This window comes from Bos taurus, chromosome 9, assembly GCF_002263795.3.
Source record: "Bos taurus isolate L1 Dominette 01449 registration number 42190680 breed Hereford chromosome 9, ARS-UCD2.0, whole genome shotgun sequence".
NCBI lineage: Eukaryota > Metazoa > Chordata > Mammalia > Artiodactyla > Bovidae > Bos > Bos taurus.
Genome location: NC_037336.1, coordinates 80186137 through 80206511, shown reverse-complemented (window position 1 = coordinate 80206511; position 20375 = coordinate 80186137). Strand labels below are relative to the sequence as shown.

Here is a 20375-nt window from a genome sequence, read left to right as displayed (position 1 = left end):
TCAGTTTGTGTTAATTTTTTCTTCTGACACGTGAGCATCCTGCCAGTTTAATCTGTATCTGATTGATGACAGAAGGTCTGGGGTCCAGGGACTATGTTGATTACAACAGTTTATTCTGAAATTGCTCAGAGATGTGTGACCCAGCTTGCGTCACCCTCTTGATGTGGAGCCCAAGAAGGCAGACCCAATTGGGCCAAAGGTATTAGGTCCTCTCTCAGCCAGAAAAGCCTGGGATTCTCAGTCATACTTGAGTCTACACTTGAAATAATATGAGCCTAGACTTCCACAGGTCTAGAACAAAGACAGCCTGAGAATGGGCTGAAGCTGTCAGGGGGTTCATATCTTCAGAAGCCAAATTGTTCCTCTTAAGTTTGAGGCAAGGAGCAGGGGGTGGGAACAAATTTGTGTTATCTCAAGTTAGTTCATTTCACACTGAATTTTGGAGCAGTCATCACATTTTGGTAACCAATTAATTGCTCTTTTTTTTTTTTTTTTGGCTGTATTTTCTAGGAAACCTAACGAAGCATATGAAATCTAAAGCACACATGAAGAAATGCCTGGAGTTGGGAGTCTCAATGACATCAGTCGATGACACCGAAACCGAGGAAGCAGGTATTCACACTTGAGTTGACTGACCTCTTTACTGTGCATGCTGGAGCTTTGCGGCCAAGGTGGTAAAATAAATATAGGTATTAAAAAAAAAAACTGATCACGTTTCATTTTACTAAATACTAAACAGAGAAGAGAAGTCTGACGCATTGAATTGCTTGAGACTTAATGAAAAGAAATGCATTTCAGTTTTGGCTGAAGAAGTAGAAATGCCTTACTGTGAAAATAATTTTATCATTATTAGAACAGAACCATAAAGGAAATCTAATTGCATTTAAGTTGTAATGGTGATTTAAATCTTATGATGATACTTTTTGGGAAATTTGCAAAGCATTTTAATGTCTTATTTTTTTGATCAAGAGGAAATCTAGTAGAAAAAAAATGTCCACCAATAACCTCAGTAGAAAATCTGGGAATCAGCTGGACTTCCTGACTTGTAGAGACAGGTTCTTGCTTTTCTTTTTCCTCTAATATCATCATTAACAACATTATGTATCTACTTATTGAGGGTTTTCTATGAGTGGTGTGATGCCTGAGCTAAAAGTTCCTACTCTGGAGGCCATATTGTAGGTGGGAATGAAACCAGATAGCTACATAAAAAGATAAGAACCAACCAGTGTCACAGAGGTAAGTGCTCATGTTATAGGAGTTCAGAGATGACCACCTCTAGGGGCTAGAGGATTGAGGAAAGCTTTTGCAAAGAGATGGCATCTGAATGAGCTTCTAACCTTCTTGTTTGAATCTTGATGTTCACTCTCTTTGTTCAATTGCTTCAGAAACAATGGAAGATTTGCACAAGGCAAGTGAGAAGCACAGCATGTCCAGCATTTCAACTGATCATCAGTTCTCAGATGCTGAAGAATCGGATGGTGAAGATGGAGATGATAATGACGATGACGACGAAGATGATGAAGACTTTGATGACCAAGGAGATTTGACACCAAAAACAAGATCAAGAAGCACCAGTCCCCAGCCTCCTAGATTCTCCTCCTTGCCGGTGAATGTTGGCGCTGTGCCCCACGGGGTTCCTTCCGATAGCTCCCTGGGGCATTCTTCATTGATCAGCTATTTGGTTACGTTGCCAAGTATTCAGGTTACTCAGCTGATGACACCAAGTGACTCATGTGAAGATACTCAGATGACAGAATACCAGAGGTTATTCCAGAGCAAAAGTACAGACTCAGAACCAGACAAAGACAGGTTAGACATCCCCAGTTGTATGGATGAAGACTGCATGCTGTCTTCAGAGCCGGGCTCCTCCCCACGGGACTTCTCACCCTCCAGCCGCCATTCCTCTCCAGGATATGATTCTTCACCCTGTCGAGATAATTCACCAAAGAGGTGTCTGATACCCAAAGGGGATTTGTCACCCAGAAGACATTTGTCACCTAGGAGAGATCTGTCACCCATGCGACATCTTTCACCAAGAAAGGAAGCTGCCTTGAGAAGAGAGATGTCACAGAGAGATGTTTCGCCAAGAAGGCATCTGTCCCCAAGGAGGCCAGTGTCACCTGGGAAAGAAATCATGGCCAGGAGGGACCTCTCTCCCAGGAGAGAGAGAAGATACATGACCACCATAAGAGCACCATCTCCCAGAAGGGCTTTATACCACAACCCACCATTGTCCATGGGGCAGTATTTGCAAGCAGAGCCAATTGTATTGGGGCCTCCTGTAAGTATCCTTAGTTTTCTCTTTCTAATATATAAGCCCAAGCTCATTGGAGCCTCTTGATGACACACTGGTGTGAAATTTATTATGACATGGGTATCTCTCATGGGGAGGAGTGAACTTGGTTACTGAAAATAGCAGGAAGGCATTTTTATCACATGCTATTGTCAATCACATGGCTATGGCGTTACCCCAAGTGTAGTATTGCATCAGAGAAGAGCATTTCAATCTGGTAATGACAGGTGAGATCTTTCCGAATGCTTTCTAAGCTTAACTCATTATATATAGGCAGGAGTTGAAACCTTGGCATGAGTGGAAAAGGTAAAAAGTCTTTGGAATGACATGACTGCCTAGACAGACAGTCTGAGGGATATTTAGGTATCATTTATCTAACTCTCTACCAGGTGAAAATTCTGATTCAGGCATTAGCATTGACTTTCAATCAAAAAAAAATTTTAAATAAACTAATTACTTTGCTGATAGTGAGTGGATGTGTGAAACCAGTAAGGGACCAGGAAAGGGGAGAGTGAACCCTGTGGTATAAATGAAAGGCATGAACATGCCTGCTTTTCTTGCTGGTCCCACCACCTCCTGTTACCAAGAGCCCTTGTTCAGTGATATTGTGAGCTCACAAAGTGGGCAGTCGGAAGAGGTAAGGGAGAAAGCATCAGAGGAGATTTCTGTGGACGCCCTCATTATAGATTAAGATAACAACAGTAGCAATCATGAATGAAATGTGGGCAGTAGGGCTTAATGCACATCCATAGAAGAGGATCAGCCCTGCCTCACTTCACCAACATGATAGATCTTGATGTCTTTTTCAACTTGTGTGAAAAAAAAAAAAAAACGAAAGAAGCAGGCACCTAGCATACCTAGCGTAGACAGAGGAAGGATACCTTTGGAGTTTGGCTACTTTAAATGTGCTTTTTGTTTCCTGGGCTCTATTCGTGGCCATTCTCTCTTTGCTCTGGATTTCCATCATGTGGGTCGTCACTGCCCTTCACAGCCAAGGAAGACTACCAGCTGTCAGCTCTGCCGTCTTATCACGGCCCTAGTGATCAGCTTCCCCTCTCTCATCTTCTTTTCACCATCCTGAATTAGATGCTTAGATTCACATTTTGAGCTTTAGGAAAACTCCCTGCTGCATTCTACTCCCCAGCCCCAAGACCCTCTTTACAAGCCTGCCACCAGCATAGCCTCAGGGTACAATGACTGTAGAAACATGCATAGCAATCAAGACATAACTTCGCTGCTGAGCTAATAAATTAGCCAGCTAAGAAAAAGAGGGGCATTTCCTCAGGTTTTTGAGTCTTAGTGGTACCAAGTAGAAAGGAGGGCTCTTCTGAAGTTCATGCTATTGAAGGATAGAGTGAGAAGTCACTTTCATACCAGAATACCACATCTGGGGTGGAAAATGCTTTTTCTGGTATTTGTTGTTCAGTCACTAAGTCGTGTCTGACTCTTTGTGACCCCATGGATTGCAGCACACCAGGCTTCCCTGTCCTTCACTATCTCCAGAGTTTGCTCAGACTCATGTCCATTGAGTTGATGATGCCATGTCATTCTCTGTCGTCCCCTTCTCCTCCTGCCCTTAGCTGTTCCCAGCATCAGGGTCTTTTCCAATGAGTCAGCTCTTTGCAACAGGTGGCCAAAGGATTGGAGCTTTGGCTTCAGTATCAGTCCCTCCAGTGAATATTCAGGGTTGATTTCATTGACTGCTTTGATCTCCTTGCAGTCCAAGGGACTCTCAAGAGTCTTCTCGGGCACCACAGTTCAAAAGCATCAGTTCTTTGGTGCTCAGCCTTCTATATGGTTCACCTCTCACATCTGTACATGACTACTTGAGAAACCATAGATTTGACTAGATGAACCTTTGTTGACAAAGTGATGTCCCTGCTTTTTAGTAATCTGTCTAGGTTTGTCATGGCTTTTCTTCCAAGGAGCAATCGTCTTTTAATTTCATAACTGCAGTCACCATCCACGGTGATTTTGGAGCCCACAAAAATAAAGTCTGTCACTGTTGCCATTTTTTCCCCATCTATTTGCCATGAAGTGATGGGACTGGATGCCATGACCTTAGTTTTCTTAATGTTGAGTATTAAGCCAGCTTTTTCACTCTCCTCTTTCACCTTCATCAAGAGGCTCTTTAGTTCCTCTTTGCTTTCTGTCATTAAGGTGGTGTCATGTGCATATTTGAGACTGGTGATATTTCTCCTGGCAATCTTGATTCCAGCCTGTGATTCATCCAGCCTGGCATTTCACATGATGTACTCTGCATATACGTTAAATAAGCAGAGTAATAATTACAGCCTTGATGTACTCTTTTCCCAACTTAAACAAGTCCATTGTTCCATGTCCGGTTCTAACTGTTGCTTCTTAATCTGCATACAGATTTCTCAGGAGGCAGGTAAGGTGGCCTAGTACTCCCATCTCTTGAAGAATTGTCCACAGTTTGTTGCCATCCACACGGTCAAGGCTTTAGCATAGTCAATGAAGCAGAAGTAGATGTTTTTCTGGAATTCCCTTGTTTTTTCTATGATCGAATGGATATTGCCAGTTTGATCTCTGGTTAGACCCAATGGTGCTGTGGAGTGTGTGAGCTGAGGCTCCCCCATTCTAATTGGCCTAGTGGGTCAAAACTCTGATATTTGGGAGATGTTGGAGTATATCCAGTCATCTGTAGGCATAAAAAATAATGCTTTGGTGCCAACACAGTATTGTTATTAAAAAATAATAGCAACTCACAGTCACTTTGGGCAAAGGAAGCAAAGAAGTGGACTTAAAGACTTCATCTAATTTTTGGATCTCTGCCCAGAAAGTTGTTGTTGAAAAGAGATTGGTTTTATTAGTGATTGAATTTGTATTTTTTTTTCATACCAGTTCACCTGGATATTTAACAAAATTGTTGAACTTTACCATTTATGAAGCCCAAGTGTTGAGCTTTTGCTCTATTACCCAGTTTAATTCTCTGTAGACAGTTCTTAACATGCTACTTTGCTCATGTGATAGGAAAGAATAGCCCTTGGAATCCTTCCTTAAGCAGGGACGCTTGGTCTCTGATGCTTCCCATTTGATGCTTTAGCACTCTGTTTTTGAGGGGCAGCAGAGAATTTTTGTCTTTCTATGATGTATGGACAAGATTCTCATTGTGAAAAAGAATCAGTGATCCTTTAAGGAGTACTTCTCCTGACTGCTGTAGTAGATGAGTGCTTCCCTCTCTCTGAAGAATGTATGTTGTTCTTCTTCAGTCACTAAGTCGTGTCCAGCTCTCTGTGACCCCATGGATTGCAGCATGCCAGGTTTCCCTGTCCTTCACTATCTCCCAGAGTTTGCTCGGACTCTCATGTTCATTGAGCAGATGATGCTATCCAGCCGTCTTATGTATGAACGTATTAAATTGGAATAACCCTAAAGATAATTATTTTTGATAGAAATTCTGTTAGCAATACCTGTGGTTTAACATTGACCAAGCGCTCACAGGGCAGTTACTCTGGCATTGAAAGGACCTGGTAGCCAAGCATGGCACACTCGTTATCTGCTTCAGCCTGTAGTGGTAGGTTCCAGGGAGCAAGTTTGGAGGAGATGATATGCAGTCACTGAGATTCTAGAACCCTTCTATTTCTGCTCTAGTGTCCTTTGGTTAATTTTCATTTTAAAATAGATGCTAGGTAGGTAGGTAGATAGGTAGATGGATGGATAGATAAAGAGAAAAGCAAAGAAGAAATAAAGAGAGGGAAGAAAGGAGGGAGGGAAGAAGGACAGAAGGAAGAAAGGAAGGAAGAGGAAGAGAGAAAGTCTTTTATTCATTCGTTCAGTAAATATTTTTTGAGGGTTTAATCATATGTGGCTCAGTGATGATGGTGGAAAAATTGTATGGTTTCTGGCCTCATCCTTTTTAAACAAGAATTGTTCCTTTTCCACTTTTAAAGTTTTGGTAGATAAATAGCGAGGAGACAAAGAAAGTGCGTCCTGGTCCTCAGTGCAGAGCGTCCGTGGACACTGTCTAGAACAAGCGCCATGACTTGGTTCCAGCCCTTGCTCTCTGTGTGGTCTTGGGCAAGTCACTTAACCTCTTGGGCAGTTTTTTCATCTGTTTGTGGCAGCCAGGGAGGTGGGCCAAGTAGACTTCTGTCCTTGAAGGAACTTACCATTCAGCTGTAAGGAATGTAGTGAGCTAACAGCCTCCTGATGTTCGAACCTTCAGGATAGACCTCCGTTTTCAAGCCAAGGCCACGTTCTCCCCTGCAGCCTCTATCAGTGGCTGAGCCTGGATCAGTTCCAGCTGACCCCCTGCTTCCTCTCCCTGTTAGCGCCACATACCTTATATCCCTGCTCCCCCATCACCAACCCCAGCCGGAACTCCTGTACCTCTACCTCCTTCTTATCCTTTGCTTCCAGAGGACCTACTGACACTGTTGAAAAGATGAGTTGGGGTAAATATTTGGTACATAGGATACAGATAGATATACACACACATATGCATACACTTAGCACAACCCACACAGGCATTCATTATTCATATTTCTGTGTCAAGATTTTTAAGTAAGATGGGAGTTTATTCATATTAAAATGGTAAGGCTCAAATTGTAAAACAAGATAAGGTTGCAAATGAAGTAAAAATTTGAGTAGAAAAATCTTTTGGAGAGTTATTTGGAAGGTGAAGAAGGGGTGAGTCTGAGGACAAAGAGTATGTGAAAGGCTTGGCAGTATCCGGAGCCATGGAAGTGGTTACATGATAGGAATTGTACACTTGCTTCTGTGGTTGTAATCATTTAATGTCTGGTCAGTAAAAGTCTGAATATAACACTTGTATTCTTAACACAAAATTCTATTGGCTTTTGAACAGATTGAATACATCCTATTTTTAGAGGACACTTCATCACTCGCTTTGTTGGACTTGAGTCAGAGATCTTATGAAATAGGACAGCTCTGTCTTTGGCTGCCTCACAAACCCCCATTCTGATTAGGTATATACCGTGGACATCACAGAATAGCAACCAGAGGCAAGATGGAAAAAGAGCCAAACTATGTTTTATTTCAAACTTTACATCTGTGATCGTTGTGATCCAAAGAAGATTGATTTGGTTACATTCACAGGTGGTTATTGTAGGCATTATGATCTTCCACCTTACCTAGTGTTGGATGAAGTAAACATGCCTTTTTTAAACCAGAGCAGATAAATGCAAGAGGGATTTTTTTAGTAGTATTTAATGATTTCTTTCTCATACCACAGAATTCTCCCCTTACCTAGCTTATGAGGTCCTTAGCTTATGAGGATTGATGTTTACATGATTTCTCCTGCACTTTCAGCACAAGTCATTTGTTTTTGGCTTGAATAAGATGAAGCCTAGAACAGGGTAAGGGCCAAGAATGGTACAGAGTAGCAGAAATGATGGATAATTTATCATTCCTAACCTGGTCTCACAATCTAATTAGAACTGGATGAATCATTAATGGTATAGAGCACACCTTGCATTTTTGACCTGAAACATTCTTAGAATGATGGCACAGTGGTAAAGAATCTGCCTGCAATGCAGGAGACACAGGTTCAATACCTGGGTTGGGAAGATCCTCTGGAGAAGGAAATGGCAACCCACTCTAGTATTCTTGCTTAGAGAATCCCATGAACAGAGGAGCCTAGCGGGGTACAGTCCATGGGGTCACAAAGAGTCAGACATGACTGAGTGACTAACCATGCATGCATTAAAAGGATGAATCTCAATTAATTGAAGCTTCGTCATCTCATTTAAACCCGATAATCTCACAGTTAGGGTAGGTTTTGCTATAGAAACAATTATACAAAATGGGTTCTCCGTTTTCAGGACTGGGACCATGAAATCTGGATTTCTGGCCCAAAACCTTAAATGTCCTAATTTATTAATTGCCAAGAAGATTTTTAAGTGGAAATAATAACACAGAAAAATTAAAATACAGTTATTTCTGGTTCCCAGCCACATAGTCTATTATAAATTATAACTATTTGAAATACTTAACATTAACTACTTTGATGCATAGTTTTCATACAAAATCTGGCCTTGAATTACGGTTTGATGGAGATGCTGGTGCTGATCTTCTGCCTCGATGCCTCCTGAGCAGAAATCTATTTCTTTAGAGCAGTGTCTTGCACATTGGAGGGACCAGTTTGTGTATCACCACCATTTTGTTATCTGTTCTGTAAAAGACTAAAAAAGAAAAAAAAGAGAGCTAATTTTCAAGCTTGTCACTCCATTTATATTCATCAACACTTAAGAAAAATATTAAAAATCTGCCCAGTATATAAACAGATGGTAATCGTTTAACTTTCTTTTGGATTTAAAAACTTGTTATTAGTGTTTTTTGGCTCAGTAAAGTTTTTCTGGTAATTATCCATTATTTTCTTTTCATTCTGTCTTACAAAAAAAAAAAAACACCAGAGCTGGACCGTGTCTCTGTACCTAGTGGAAAACACACTGCAGGTTTTATCACATTCCTGTTTAACAACAAAAGCAACTTTCACAGACCTACCTGCTTCATTCAAGAATCCTAAAAGACTGCGGAGCAAACCTCTTTTGTCTTGAGAAATCAAAGAGTGATAGAAAGATTAGGGAGTCTTCACGTGTTTTAAAGGAATGAGTGAGTGAGTGAGTGAATGAATGAAACAGCTTGACCTAAACGTGAGGCATGCTGGGTCCTAAGTGTTGTCTCTCTGTTTCCCCGATGCAGAATTTAAGAAGAGGATTACCTCAGGTTCCTTACTTCAGTCTCTATGGAGACCAAGAAGGTGCTTATGAACATCCAGGCTCCAGCCTTTTCCCTGAGGGTCCTAATGACTATGTCTTCAGTCATCTTCCACTCCACTCTCAGCAACAAGTGCGAGCTCCTATCCCCATGGTGCCAGTTGGTGGGATCCAAATGGTTCACTCCATACCGCCGGCCCTTTCCGGTTTACACCCTCCACCCACATTGCCTCTGCCAATGGAGGGCTCCGAGGAGAAGAGGGGAGCCTCAGGGGACTCCTTCGCCAAGGATCCCTACGCAGTTTCGAAGCAGCACGGGAAGCGGTCGCCTTACGCTCCCCAGTCATCTGGTCCACCTAGCATGCCCTCCTCTCCGCGGCTCCTGATGAAACAGAGCACTTCAGAAGACAGCCTAAATGCCACAGAGCGGGAACAGGAGGAAAACATACAGACTTGCACAAAAGCCATCGCCTCCCTCCGGATTGCCACAGAAGAGGCCGCTCTGCTTGGGGCAGATCAGTCAGCTCGGGGGCAGGCGCCTCATCAGAAACCCTTGGAAAGTGCACAGGCTAGCATTAGACACTTTAGTGGACCTGAGCCAGGTCAGCCCTGTACCTCAGCTTCCCACCCTGACTTGCATGATGGCGAAAAGGACAATTTTGGTACATCCCAGACTGCATTCGCCCACTCCACGTTTTACAGCAAGAGTTGTCTGGATGACCAACAGTCAGGCTTTCAAGAGAGCAAGGAATTACCTTCAAGCACAGAGGCAGGCAAGGAACCGGCTTCAGAAAAGAGTCAACTACATTGATCTAAGATGCATGGAGACTTTCATTTCCACATTTTCCCATTTGTTTTTGTTTTCGTTTTTCTAGAAATAGAGGTAATCAAGTTTATAGCATGCCTGTCCTAAGTTACTGGTAGTTTGCTATTATATATACTTTTGTTATATCAAAAGAATTAGGTAAATTAACAAGTCATCATGAGCCTGACCAAAACAAAATTTGAAATTAACCTATTGGGTCTGGTACTTTTAAAATTGTACAGATGTTTGTGCCTTTTCTTTACTTTGCTTATATTCTTATAAGCATTTTTTAGCAGTAATTTGTACATATTTTAGAATTTGTGTATCTGCTTTGTAATAAATGTAATTTCTTTCCTTTTTTGGACACTTGGATCTAAATGATGTAAAGCAAAACAGCATCAATATATATGTGAGGTTGCACTAAAACATATTTTTATATGATTAAAACTGAACAGCTTTTATGTACAGCTCTGATTCTGTAATACTAATATTTATTTACTTTGTTTCATAAATTGTACATTTTTTCTTAATGTTGTGGATTGCTTTTCTATGTGAAGCATGGGGTTTACTGTTGCGTAACTAGAACAAAAAATGTATATTGTAAACAAGATATTTAAACTAGAGTATCTTATTCTGCACTTATGCATTAGTTAAAAAAAAAAAAGATAAAGGATGTATCAGTCAGTTCTTAACTCTTGTAAATTTTTTTGTCTCTTGTTTGCTGGATTGACTATAACTTAAGTGCTGATTGTGATTTTAAACTGATAGTACCGTAAAGCATTAAAGTAAACAATGTGCTATTGTGAGTTTTTTCAAAGCTTTATAAATCAGTTATAAATAATATTAAAAGTATTTGGTCTTATGTGAACATGTTGATCTATATACTCAACTAAAAATATGGGAAAACATTCCGCCCCATGTAAATATGTACAAGTGCATCACTGGTACAATTTTATGTAACTCAGTTGGACACTAGGTTGCCACAGACCTATGCTAGGGTGTCTTTAAAAATTAAAGTGACAAAGCACACGGGACTGTGTTGAGCTTGGTTATCGGCCGGCCCGGTGGCTTGGCAGGCAGTGCTGTGCGCTGCCCGTGGAGAAGACCTGGGCTTAACAATCTCCTTGGTTCTTGCTGCACGAGATGGTGACTGGAACTAAGGCTACTACGGAGGGGTCGCGCTTGGACTGAGAGGTGGGTGTGGAAGCGGGGAAGGGCGTGGGGACCTGCTCCCCAGCCTTTCCCGTCAGCCAGTCTGCACGGTAACAGGGTTGACATCAGCTCTGGGGGAAGCCACTTGACCCTACTGCAGAAGGGAAGAGTGTCAGACCCCTGGCTATCTCAGGGGTAATGGAAAAGAAGCTTACCAGGGGAAAGAACTTGTGGGAGGATGCTGTCTTTTGTATATAACATTCAGAATGGGCTTTGGTTAGCGTTGACGATGGGCAGAGCCTTTGTTTGTAGGTTCCGAAGAGTGGAAGGAAGGGAAGGGGTACAATACGTGGGCACACACAAACACGTGTGTGCACACACACACACACACACACACACACAATCTGGGTTATCTTTGTGCTATATAGTGGATTATAATTCTGTGAAACCAAGTTTGTATATTGAATTACATTAAGGAGTGTTCTTTAAAAAGAGAAATAAATATACGATTACATGCTTGAGGTGTCTAGTTTTTATGTGTTGTTTGACATTTTGATTTCCCAATTTTGTTGCTGGAGAAATGTTGATGCTACCAACATGCCATCTGTGCTTTTCACTCCTAGGCTCTGCCCATCCCAGGCTGCGCAGAGTATGAATGCCTTGAACAAGTGAGAAGGCAGTCGTTGGCTTCAGCATGTCACCTGATTAGAACAGAGAGTGGTCAGCACAGTGTGAGTTCTAGAAATGGAGTCCTTAGAACCTGGACATGGCAATGGGTGTCTGAAAAGAGTCGTGAAGAAATCAAATCATCATTTCCCCTCTGCTTCCCTCTCAGCATGCATACATGTCTGAAATTCTACTACCCGGGAAGCCTCCTGATTTTTGCTGAAATGACTGAAGGTAAAAGCCAACTGAAACCAATACACCATATAATATCCACAAATCACAGTTCTTTTATTACAAAAGAGTAGAATCTTAAATAATGGAAGTAGCTCATTAAAGGTAAAAATCTATGAGTATTTCCATTCCAGAAATCTCAAATTGGCAGATTTACAACTTACCTATGATGTTTTATAAGCCAGGCTGTCTCTTTAAAACTATGTTTTACAAAGGTGATTTAAAGGCCACCATGGCCAGCCTAATATCCATCTCTCACAGAGAAGAATCCTTGAAACATTTAATTGCATAGGGTGATTTGTGTGTTTTACTCCTCACTTATGTGTGTGTGTGTGTGTGTGATCCCAGGTCAAATCAAATGCTCTGCTTCTTCCTCTGATTCATTGCATGTATTCACTTGCTCATAAAACAGTTTTTGAATCCCTACTATGAACTGGGTGCTATAATGCGCATTTAGGGTGGATAAGAGTATTCCTGCCATCAAGGAGACCAAATAGAGAAATGATATGTGAATAAATGTGTGCAGTATGCTATTAGTGCTAAAATAATGGTACATTTGATGTATTTTGCAATCACAAAGGAGCAACCACCCTGCTGAGAATGGAAGGAGGGATGGAGCAGGCTTCTTTGCAGAGGTGGTCCTGGAGCATTACCAACCAGGGTTCTTGGCCTTCTTAATCAATAGAAATTGCTGAGTTCAGACAAGAAATCCTGGCAAGGTTTCACTGGGGACGCCTGCTGCAGCACAGAGAAGTGAGAAGAACCAGCAGGTGCCTGTGCTTGTCCGCTTGCTGGGAGGGAGCAAGCTGGTACCTTGTACGAGGCGAGGGTAGGTGTGGGTCCAGGGGGCGGGCTGGAGTGGTGGCTTAGTTGGTTTGCCCACCCTTTCCGTGGTCATGTACAGAGGGTATGCCCAGTACTCTGCTTTGGCTCCCAAATCCCTGCTTTTGTCCCAGCTCTTCAGAAGTGACCATTGGGCTTCTTGGTCTTTCTGCACCTTGTTCTCCATAATTTGTCCCAACTGTCTATTTTTAGTCCTTTATAACTTCATTGTATTTCATCGCTCAAGGAGACGTTTGCTTAGGTGCAAGCACTGGAGCAAACAGTCCCAGGTCCCAGGTCTCATCCTAACAATTTATTGACTTATTCAATAGATAAACTTCACCATGGCCACTGGGACACTGTTCTGTGTGCTAGGTGCACGGTACTATGCAAAACACAGCAGGTCCTTGCCTTCATGAAGTTTACATTCCAGTAGAGGTGGGACAGTTTTGCTTAATGAAAAGGAATTGATCATAACTAGTGACTGATTTGCTGTCGGGGGAGAGAGAGATGGAGGACCTAAAGATGACCTAAAGAGTTTTAACCAGGGCAGTGGAAAGAGGTGGTCTTGCTAACCAAGAAAAAGCCTGGATTTATACTATATTTGGAGAAGCAGGTAAGGAAATGAGCTTCCCACTACAGTTCATAAGGAATGTGTCTCAAGAAAGGCCCAAACTGGAGGCTGATTTGTCCCTTCTTGTCACTTAATGGTAGCTGAGCCTTAACTGGATGAAATCCCTCAAGGTGTATGTGTTTGGAGAGCTAGAAAGAGGAAGTTTGAGGACTCTCATAGGAGAGAAGTTAATTCATGACATAGGATGTCTTAGGGCATCAGGACTTACTCTTCTTATGGAACCCTATTTGTAAAAGGATGTGCTCAGTTGCTCAGTCTTGTCCGACTCTTTGCGACCCCATGAACTGTACCCCACCAGGCTCCTTTGTCCATGGGATTTTTCAGGCAAGAACACTGGAGTGTGTTCCCATTTCCTTCTCCAAGGTGTAAAGGGATGGACTGTAGTGTATTTCCCAGTTCAACTCAAGCCCAGTCACATTGTCAGACCTGGTTACCAGAGAGTATATACTGAGTCTCATAGCACAGCATAACATCGTCTCAAATTGTACTTGAGATGTGGCTGGTCCAAAGTGATAAGTGCTATAAATACAAAGTACATGCCAGACTTTGAAGACATGGCAAAAGGAGGAGGCCACATGTCTTTTACAGTTGACATGATTAGCATTTGGATATCGTAAGTTAAATAAATTGTTATTAAAATTGATGGCTCACATTTCCTTTTCTAAATGTTGGTCCAGAAAATTGAAAATTGCATATATGTCTTGTTGTGTTTCTCTTGGATGATGGTGAAGAAAGGAGAGATCTGAGGAGGTAAGAGAGGAAACTGAGCTTAGCTCGGAGGCTATTTCCATAGGAGATGAGGGTAGCCTGAAATACTGTGGTGGTAGTCAGGATAGAGAAAAACAGATAGGTTTGAAATATGCAGAGGGACTAGAATTTACGGGAAAGGGAGTTTATTGGATATAGGCCTCTCAGAAAAGAGAAGAGTCACATATAATGCTCCATGGCTAGCTGGCTACTACTGGGTTAAACATGACGCCTTTTCACTACAAGGCTAAATCCAGATGGGAGCAGGTTTGGGGGAGTAATGGGCAGTTACCGAGTTTGGTGACCCTGGTCTCCTGAGTTTGGGGTCCCTGTGGGGCATCCATAAGGAAAGATTCAAGGAGTGACTGGATATGTGGGTCTTCTAATACGGTATCAAAAATAGTAATGATACCACCAACCATTTATTTAAACCTATCATATGTTCAAGAATATCCCATTTAATCCTCTCATCTATTCATGGATACTCTAAATATGCCACCTTCCCTTTCTTTTTTATTTTTTAAAGTTTCTCTATATCAGGGGTCCACAGTGCTATTAAACCCAGTGCCACTCTCGTTTCCTGATACATGTTTTATCATGCCCCTTTTATATAACATAATTGGCCTTTACATAACATTTCAAATTTTTCAATATAATATTCTAGCCATATGTAAAGGGAGAAATGACAGAAATGTAATCTCTAAGGCAATTTTCTTACTTTATTCACTAGATAAATGCTCTTTATTCCAGTTAAAGGTTACAGTAGAAGATCTAATGACGTTGTTTGGTACCTGCACCTCTACACAGATCACCAGGAATATGACAGCTGCCAATGCAGGCTCATATCAGTGCATCGTGTTGGGAGTTCACGGACCACAACTCTTATTGCCCAAAGGATATGATGTTCTGAAATGGTGAACAAATCTTGGAAAATTCCAAACAAAACAAAACCAACATTTTTCTTGATGGTAGCTGCCTTCCTAGAACAAGTCATAGTTCTCCTCTAACATTTGCTTTCAAATTTGTTCCAAAGCAGTTGATATATTAAGGAACAATCTAAACATAATACATTTGCTGATTATGCAGGACATTTTCTGCGAGAAACACTGGGCAGACCCAGAGAAGTGCACTTCTTCTGAATGATCCATGTTCAGGAGTACACACACATGCAACTTAACACACCAGACACAGATCAGCTACTTCATTTCATCACACCTGGACACGTAGTGAATGGGGCTATGGCTTTCCATCCAGTTTCAGATAACCCTCCACCACCTCACAATTACTCACAAAGATGGACTCCTCTGTTACCCACTTCCACTAGTGAACTTTAGGGGCTTCTTCCCCCCAGTACTTATTGTAGTTCTTGTATATTTCTTAACCATTTACCATGTATAAAACTATGCTGCTATTTTTATTGGGATTCCATCTTTTTATTTATGTGTTGAGTATAGTGTCCCTAACTGCATTTTTCTCATAAGCCCTGTGTTTTTTGGCATGATTTTGCATAGCATGATGATTTTTAGAAACACTTCTTATAGCAGAAACGACTTATTAAAGATCTATTCCATCCCCAGTTTGTCTTTAAAATAAAACAGATTCTAGATTCATATAAATCATAAATCTAAATAGATCTTTCACTTTCATGAATGTCTCCTCTGGGATAAAGAAAAAAAAATGAGTATCTCCTCTGGAGGAACATTAGCAAGTTGTCCAGAACTGTCCTACACACTGCTGGGACCTCAGCGTCCCAGAAGCTGGTCTACTAAATGTCAGTGTTACACTGCAGTCATGATATCCTGCAATTATAGCAGTAATGGACAAGTCTTCATATATTCCTAAAAGGCTCTGGGTGTTTATGCGTGTGATACTGCCCCAATTAAGAACCACTGGTCTGTTTGAAGCTGGGGGAAATAAATAGAAATTCATCAGACAGAAATGTACATATTTATTCTAAAATTCTCATCCTCAATATCACAGAATCAAACATTTTGAGCTTTATATCTGAAATGATTTTTCAAAGCATTTGACAGTTTCTAGAAGTCTATTCTGATTATAGTTGCTGACACATAAATTCACCCATAGTGTGGTAGGAAGATTACTACTACTTAAGTGATGCCAGGAAATTCCCTGGTGATCCAGTGGATTGCACTCTGCAGTTTCACTGCCAAGGGCCCAGGTTAGATCCCTAGTCAAGGAACTAAGATTCCACAAGCTATGAGGTGAAGACAAAAATAAAAAAATAAAAAATTATAGTCCTGAAAAAAAAAAAAGATGCCAGTAACTACTTTTTTACTACTTTATGTCTGCTGTTACTAAAATGATGAAGTTCAAATCCAAGTTAGACACCAAGATCACTACTATATCTATCACATTATTGTCATCCATGCAGTCTCCCTATTACTATGTTTATTCAGTGTGATAACATAGATTTGTAAAATTTACAAACATGCAAACAGTACTTTACATACATATTCAAAGGTCTTCAAATTGACTTCTACCTATAAAATCATAAAAGTAACATTTCTTTACTCTCTTCACAAACCAAGCTGAATGCTCAAAGCTGTTCCCAATATATCTGAGCATTTTTGCTGTTACCAGTTGAATTACATGCGGTTGAATTTAATCCCAAACCAGTTTATGCAAGTTTTGTGGATTATTGAAGTTGCATAATTTAAATGTCCATAAAACTATGAAGTATGAGTACAAAAAGGGAGAGTACTTACGACGACAAAGTTAAATGCTTTAGAAAGATTTAATAAAGATGAGTCACTAAAATTTGTCATTGAATTATATGTGGTTGATACAACTATAAAAGAGTCAAAAAAGAAAATAAAAACTAAAAATGATTCTGCCCTCCAACCGATTCTTGAATGTCTTTGAATTCTCACTCCTCTTTAAATAAAGTTGGAATTTTAGTTTATTATGGTTGGGTTTTATTTAAGCTACCTGATTAGATTTACAACAACAGACTCATACTCAAAAGAAAGATGGTACATTTCCATATGCTAAAAGAAGATAAATGTATGAGCGTTTTTAACTAAGTTAAAAGGAAATATTTAAAGGTGTAATTATTAACTTTTATAATCCTTTGACTTTTTAATTTAATTTAATTTTATTTTTTAACTTTACAATATTGTATTGGCTTTGCCATATATCAAAATGAATCCGCCACAGGTATACATGTGTTCCCCATCCTGAACCCTCCTCACTCCTCCCTCCCCATACCATCCCTCTGGGTCATCCCAGTGCACCAGCCCCAAGCATCCTGGCCTGGCAATGACTAATGAGAGAACATCTCAGCATCAGTCATGTACTCCTTTGACTTTTTAAAATCAAGCAATCAACTACTAATTCTGGTTGCATTATATAAGACAATTTACTGTATATTGCATTTCTAGAGTTTGGTGTAAGAGAACCAAACCACAAGAACCAATAATGGAGAATTCACAAATAGAACAAATATAGATCATCATTTGTTTCTCTTTATAACATTGGGGGTCCAGGATAAAAAAAAAATAACGTCTTTCATCTTTGAAAGTAAAAGTCTAAGGGAAAAAAAAAGCAGTGTCTAAGGAAAAAGCAGAGTCTAAGGAAGATTCCAAAATAAATACTTATTAACTCTTTTCTAACAACCTCTTTTTTCATATTAATCATTCTCTTTTTCCCGAGATGGACAGGAGAGATTAATTAACTGCACCCTTAATTTTAAAATGCAAACATCACCACAGAAACCTCCTTTTTGCATTCTTTATCCATGAGCGAGATCTCAGAATTAAAATATCTATTTTGAGGCCAACCGGTAACTATAAACTCCAGTGTAAACAAATCCTGCTTGGTGGAGAAAGATGGCAAGAATGAGCAGGAGTGGTATTTTGGAATGCCTGTTTCTTTCTTTCCAAACTTATACCAGGAAGACTTGCCAATTGTTTAGGTCCGCTATGCACCATTCAACATTTTGGACATGGACATGTTTAGGATAAGTTATACCAGAATGCTCCCTTTTCATTTTTATTTTCTGTAAAGTTCCAGGGAAAAAAATTTATTTTTTTTTAGTCATATTAAATAAGGTGTCAAAAATCTCTAAGGAATGTAAACCTTGGAAAGTATAGAAGGCCCCAGAGCCAACCCTTATACTTCTTGCCATCTCACCTCCTCCCAAGAAAAGTATAGCATTGCTTCCAGATTTGGTAGGCTCTGTACTGGGGGACCCTCCTGAGAAGGTGGCAGGGAGAGAGTCGGAGTTTGAAGAAACAGCACTTGCGGGGTATTTGTGAGATTCAAAATATTAGTCCTACTCTTAGAAGGAATAGAAACAAGCCATCATCCTTGCCACCATCAAGCAAGATCTCTGTTAAATTGGGTGAAAAGTGAAAATGTTAGTTACTTCTGACTCTTTGTGATGAACTATAGCCCACAAGGCTCCTCTGTCCATGGAATTCTCTAGGCAAGAATATTGGAGTGGGTTGCCATTCCCTTCTCCATGGGATCTTCTTGCCCCAGGGATCCAACTCTGGTCTCTTGCATTGCAGGCAGATCCTTTACCATCTAAGCCACCAGGGAAGCCTGTGGTGGGTTTTCAAGGCACAGTTGTGTAACATATAACTCTTACTGCTTGTCTCTGTGCATTTCTGTCTGACTCAGGATTTAGAACAGGGTTGACAGTATGAAGCATGTGAGTCTCCTCAGCTCCTTTCCAGTTCTTGATGGATGTCAGTAGTCAGGCTTGTCCTTTTTCTCAAGAGGCAGCAATGTCAGCAAGTTCAAATCTGTGCTTTGCTACTTCCTAGTTCTGTGGCCTTGGATAAGTTATGGGAGGATAACTGCTGGAACAAACAGCCCCTAAGTTTCAGGGGCTGCATGCACAAGTAGTCTATTTTAAACTCATAGCAAGTTTTCCAGATTAGTAAGTGGTTTTCCTTTAAGCAACGATTTAGGGTAAGCTTGGTAAACTAAGGTCTGTGACTGAATTTGGCCTGCTGCACATGTTTTGTACAACCAATTAGCTAAGAATAGTTCTTACATTTTCCTTTATTTTTTTCCAATCTTATTTATTTTAGACTGAAGGAAAATTGCTTCACAATATTTTGTGTTGGCCTCTGCCATACATCAGCATGAGTAAATCATGTTTTTAAATTACCACATTTTAAGTGTTTGTAGACATAAATAGCTACATAATATCTGCAGTTATGTGCTTCTTGGTCCTCAAAGGTATTCACTTTTTGGTATTTTACAGAAAAAGTCTGTTGTTCCTCGATTTAGGGCCCAAAGCGCCATCTAACTTATGGCTTCACCATCTTCAACAGGAAGCTTCCAGAGCCCGCTCATTACACAACAAGGATGGATGGTACATGGGAGAATTTAATGAGCCAGGCCCAGAAGTGCTGTGCACCATTCCACAGCCATGCTCTCACAGCCAGAACTCAGACACTTGGCCACACCTAGCCTCAAAAGGGGCTGAAAAATGTAGCCCAGCTGCCTAACCAGGAAGCAAAAGAGAGGAGATGGATATTAGTTGGCTAGTCTCTGCCACCGCAGATTACATAACTTCTCTATGTCTCTGATTCAGCTTGTGTGAAATGGGAATAATAAAATTTTAAAGAGAATTGAATGAACAGGGCCTGGAATAACACAAATGCTGTGTAAGCGTTTACTACTATTTCTCTCTGCCTGCAGGTGAGAAATCTTGATTTCCTTCTTGACATCTACTGTTTGGAATATACAATCAATCACATCAATGTCCAATTGATCGGTAATACTTTCAGATGTGTCCTCTTCTCTAATATGCCACTGTTTTAAAATGTAGTTTTACTGTTACTAAGGTTCAGCAAGGCCAAAGGATCAGGAGACAATTGCCAGAAAAGATTAGCTTGCTATACTCATAGAAGAGGGGCATACCACTGCATGGGGAGGCCACACAGGGAAGCTCCAGGGTTTGTCAGGAGGCAAAGGAGAGAGGATAGAACATGGTAGAAGCCTTTATTGTGATTTCCACTGGAAGGAATGGGCAAAGCAGGGTTAGCAAGTTTAGGATTAGCTAGTTGCAGAATCTCAGTGGGCCCTGGGGTTGTCTGGTTGTATGGTACCTGGCCTTGGGGTGACTAGGGTAAGTGGATACTGGCCCAGACTGTAAGAGCTTGATTTAAAAAAAAAAGGCAATTTGGGGCATTGGCTCTGAACAGTTTGGTTTTCATATAAAGCTATGCTTGAAGGCCAGTTGTTGACAATCTCCAGGGATTAACTAGTCCTGGGAAGGGCAATCCCCCAGGTCAACCAGCACCAGATGCCCAAGTATCAGAATATAGAAAGTGAAAAGACCTAGTT

At 40.8% G+C, this 20375-nt stretch overlaps 1 protein-coding gene across 9 annotated transcripts in view; it reads left to right on the top strand.

Moving 5' to 3' along the window:
- Positions 1–11470, top strand: part of HIVEP2 (HIVEP zinc finger 2) — a 218688-nt gene extending 207218 nt beyond the window's left edge. For all 9 annotated transcript variants that reach the window (XM_024997038.2, XM_059889915.1, XM_024997037.2 and 6 more), the window contains 3 exons: positions 511–612; positions 1386–2281; positions 8981–11470. In XM_024997038.2, coding sequence (XP_024852806.1) covers positions 511–612; positions 1386–2281; positions 8981–9805 — 1823 coding nt within the window. In that variant the 3' untranslated portion in view covers positions 9806–11470. The remainder of the gene's footprint in view (positions 1–510; positions 613–1385; positions 2282–8980) is intronic.
- The last annotated feature ends 8905 nt before the right edge of the window (positions 11471–20375 follow it).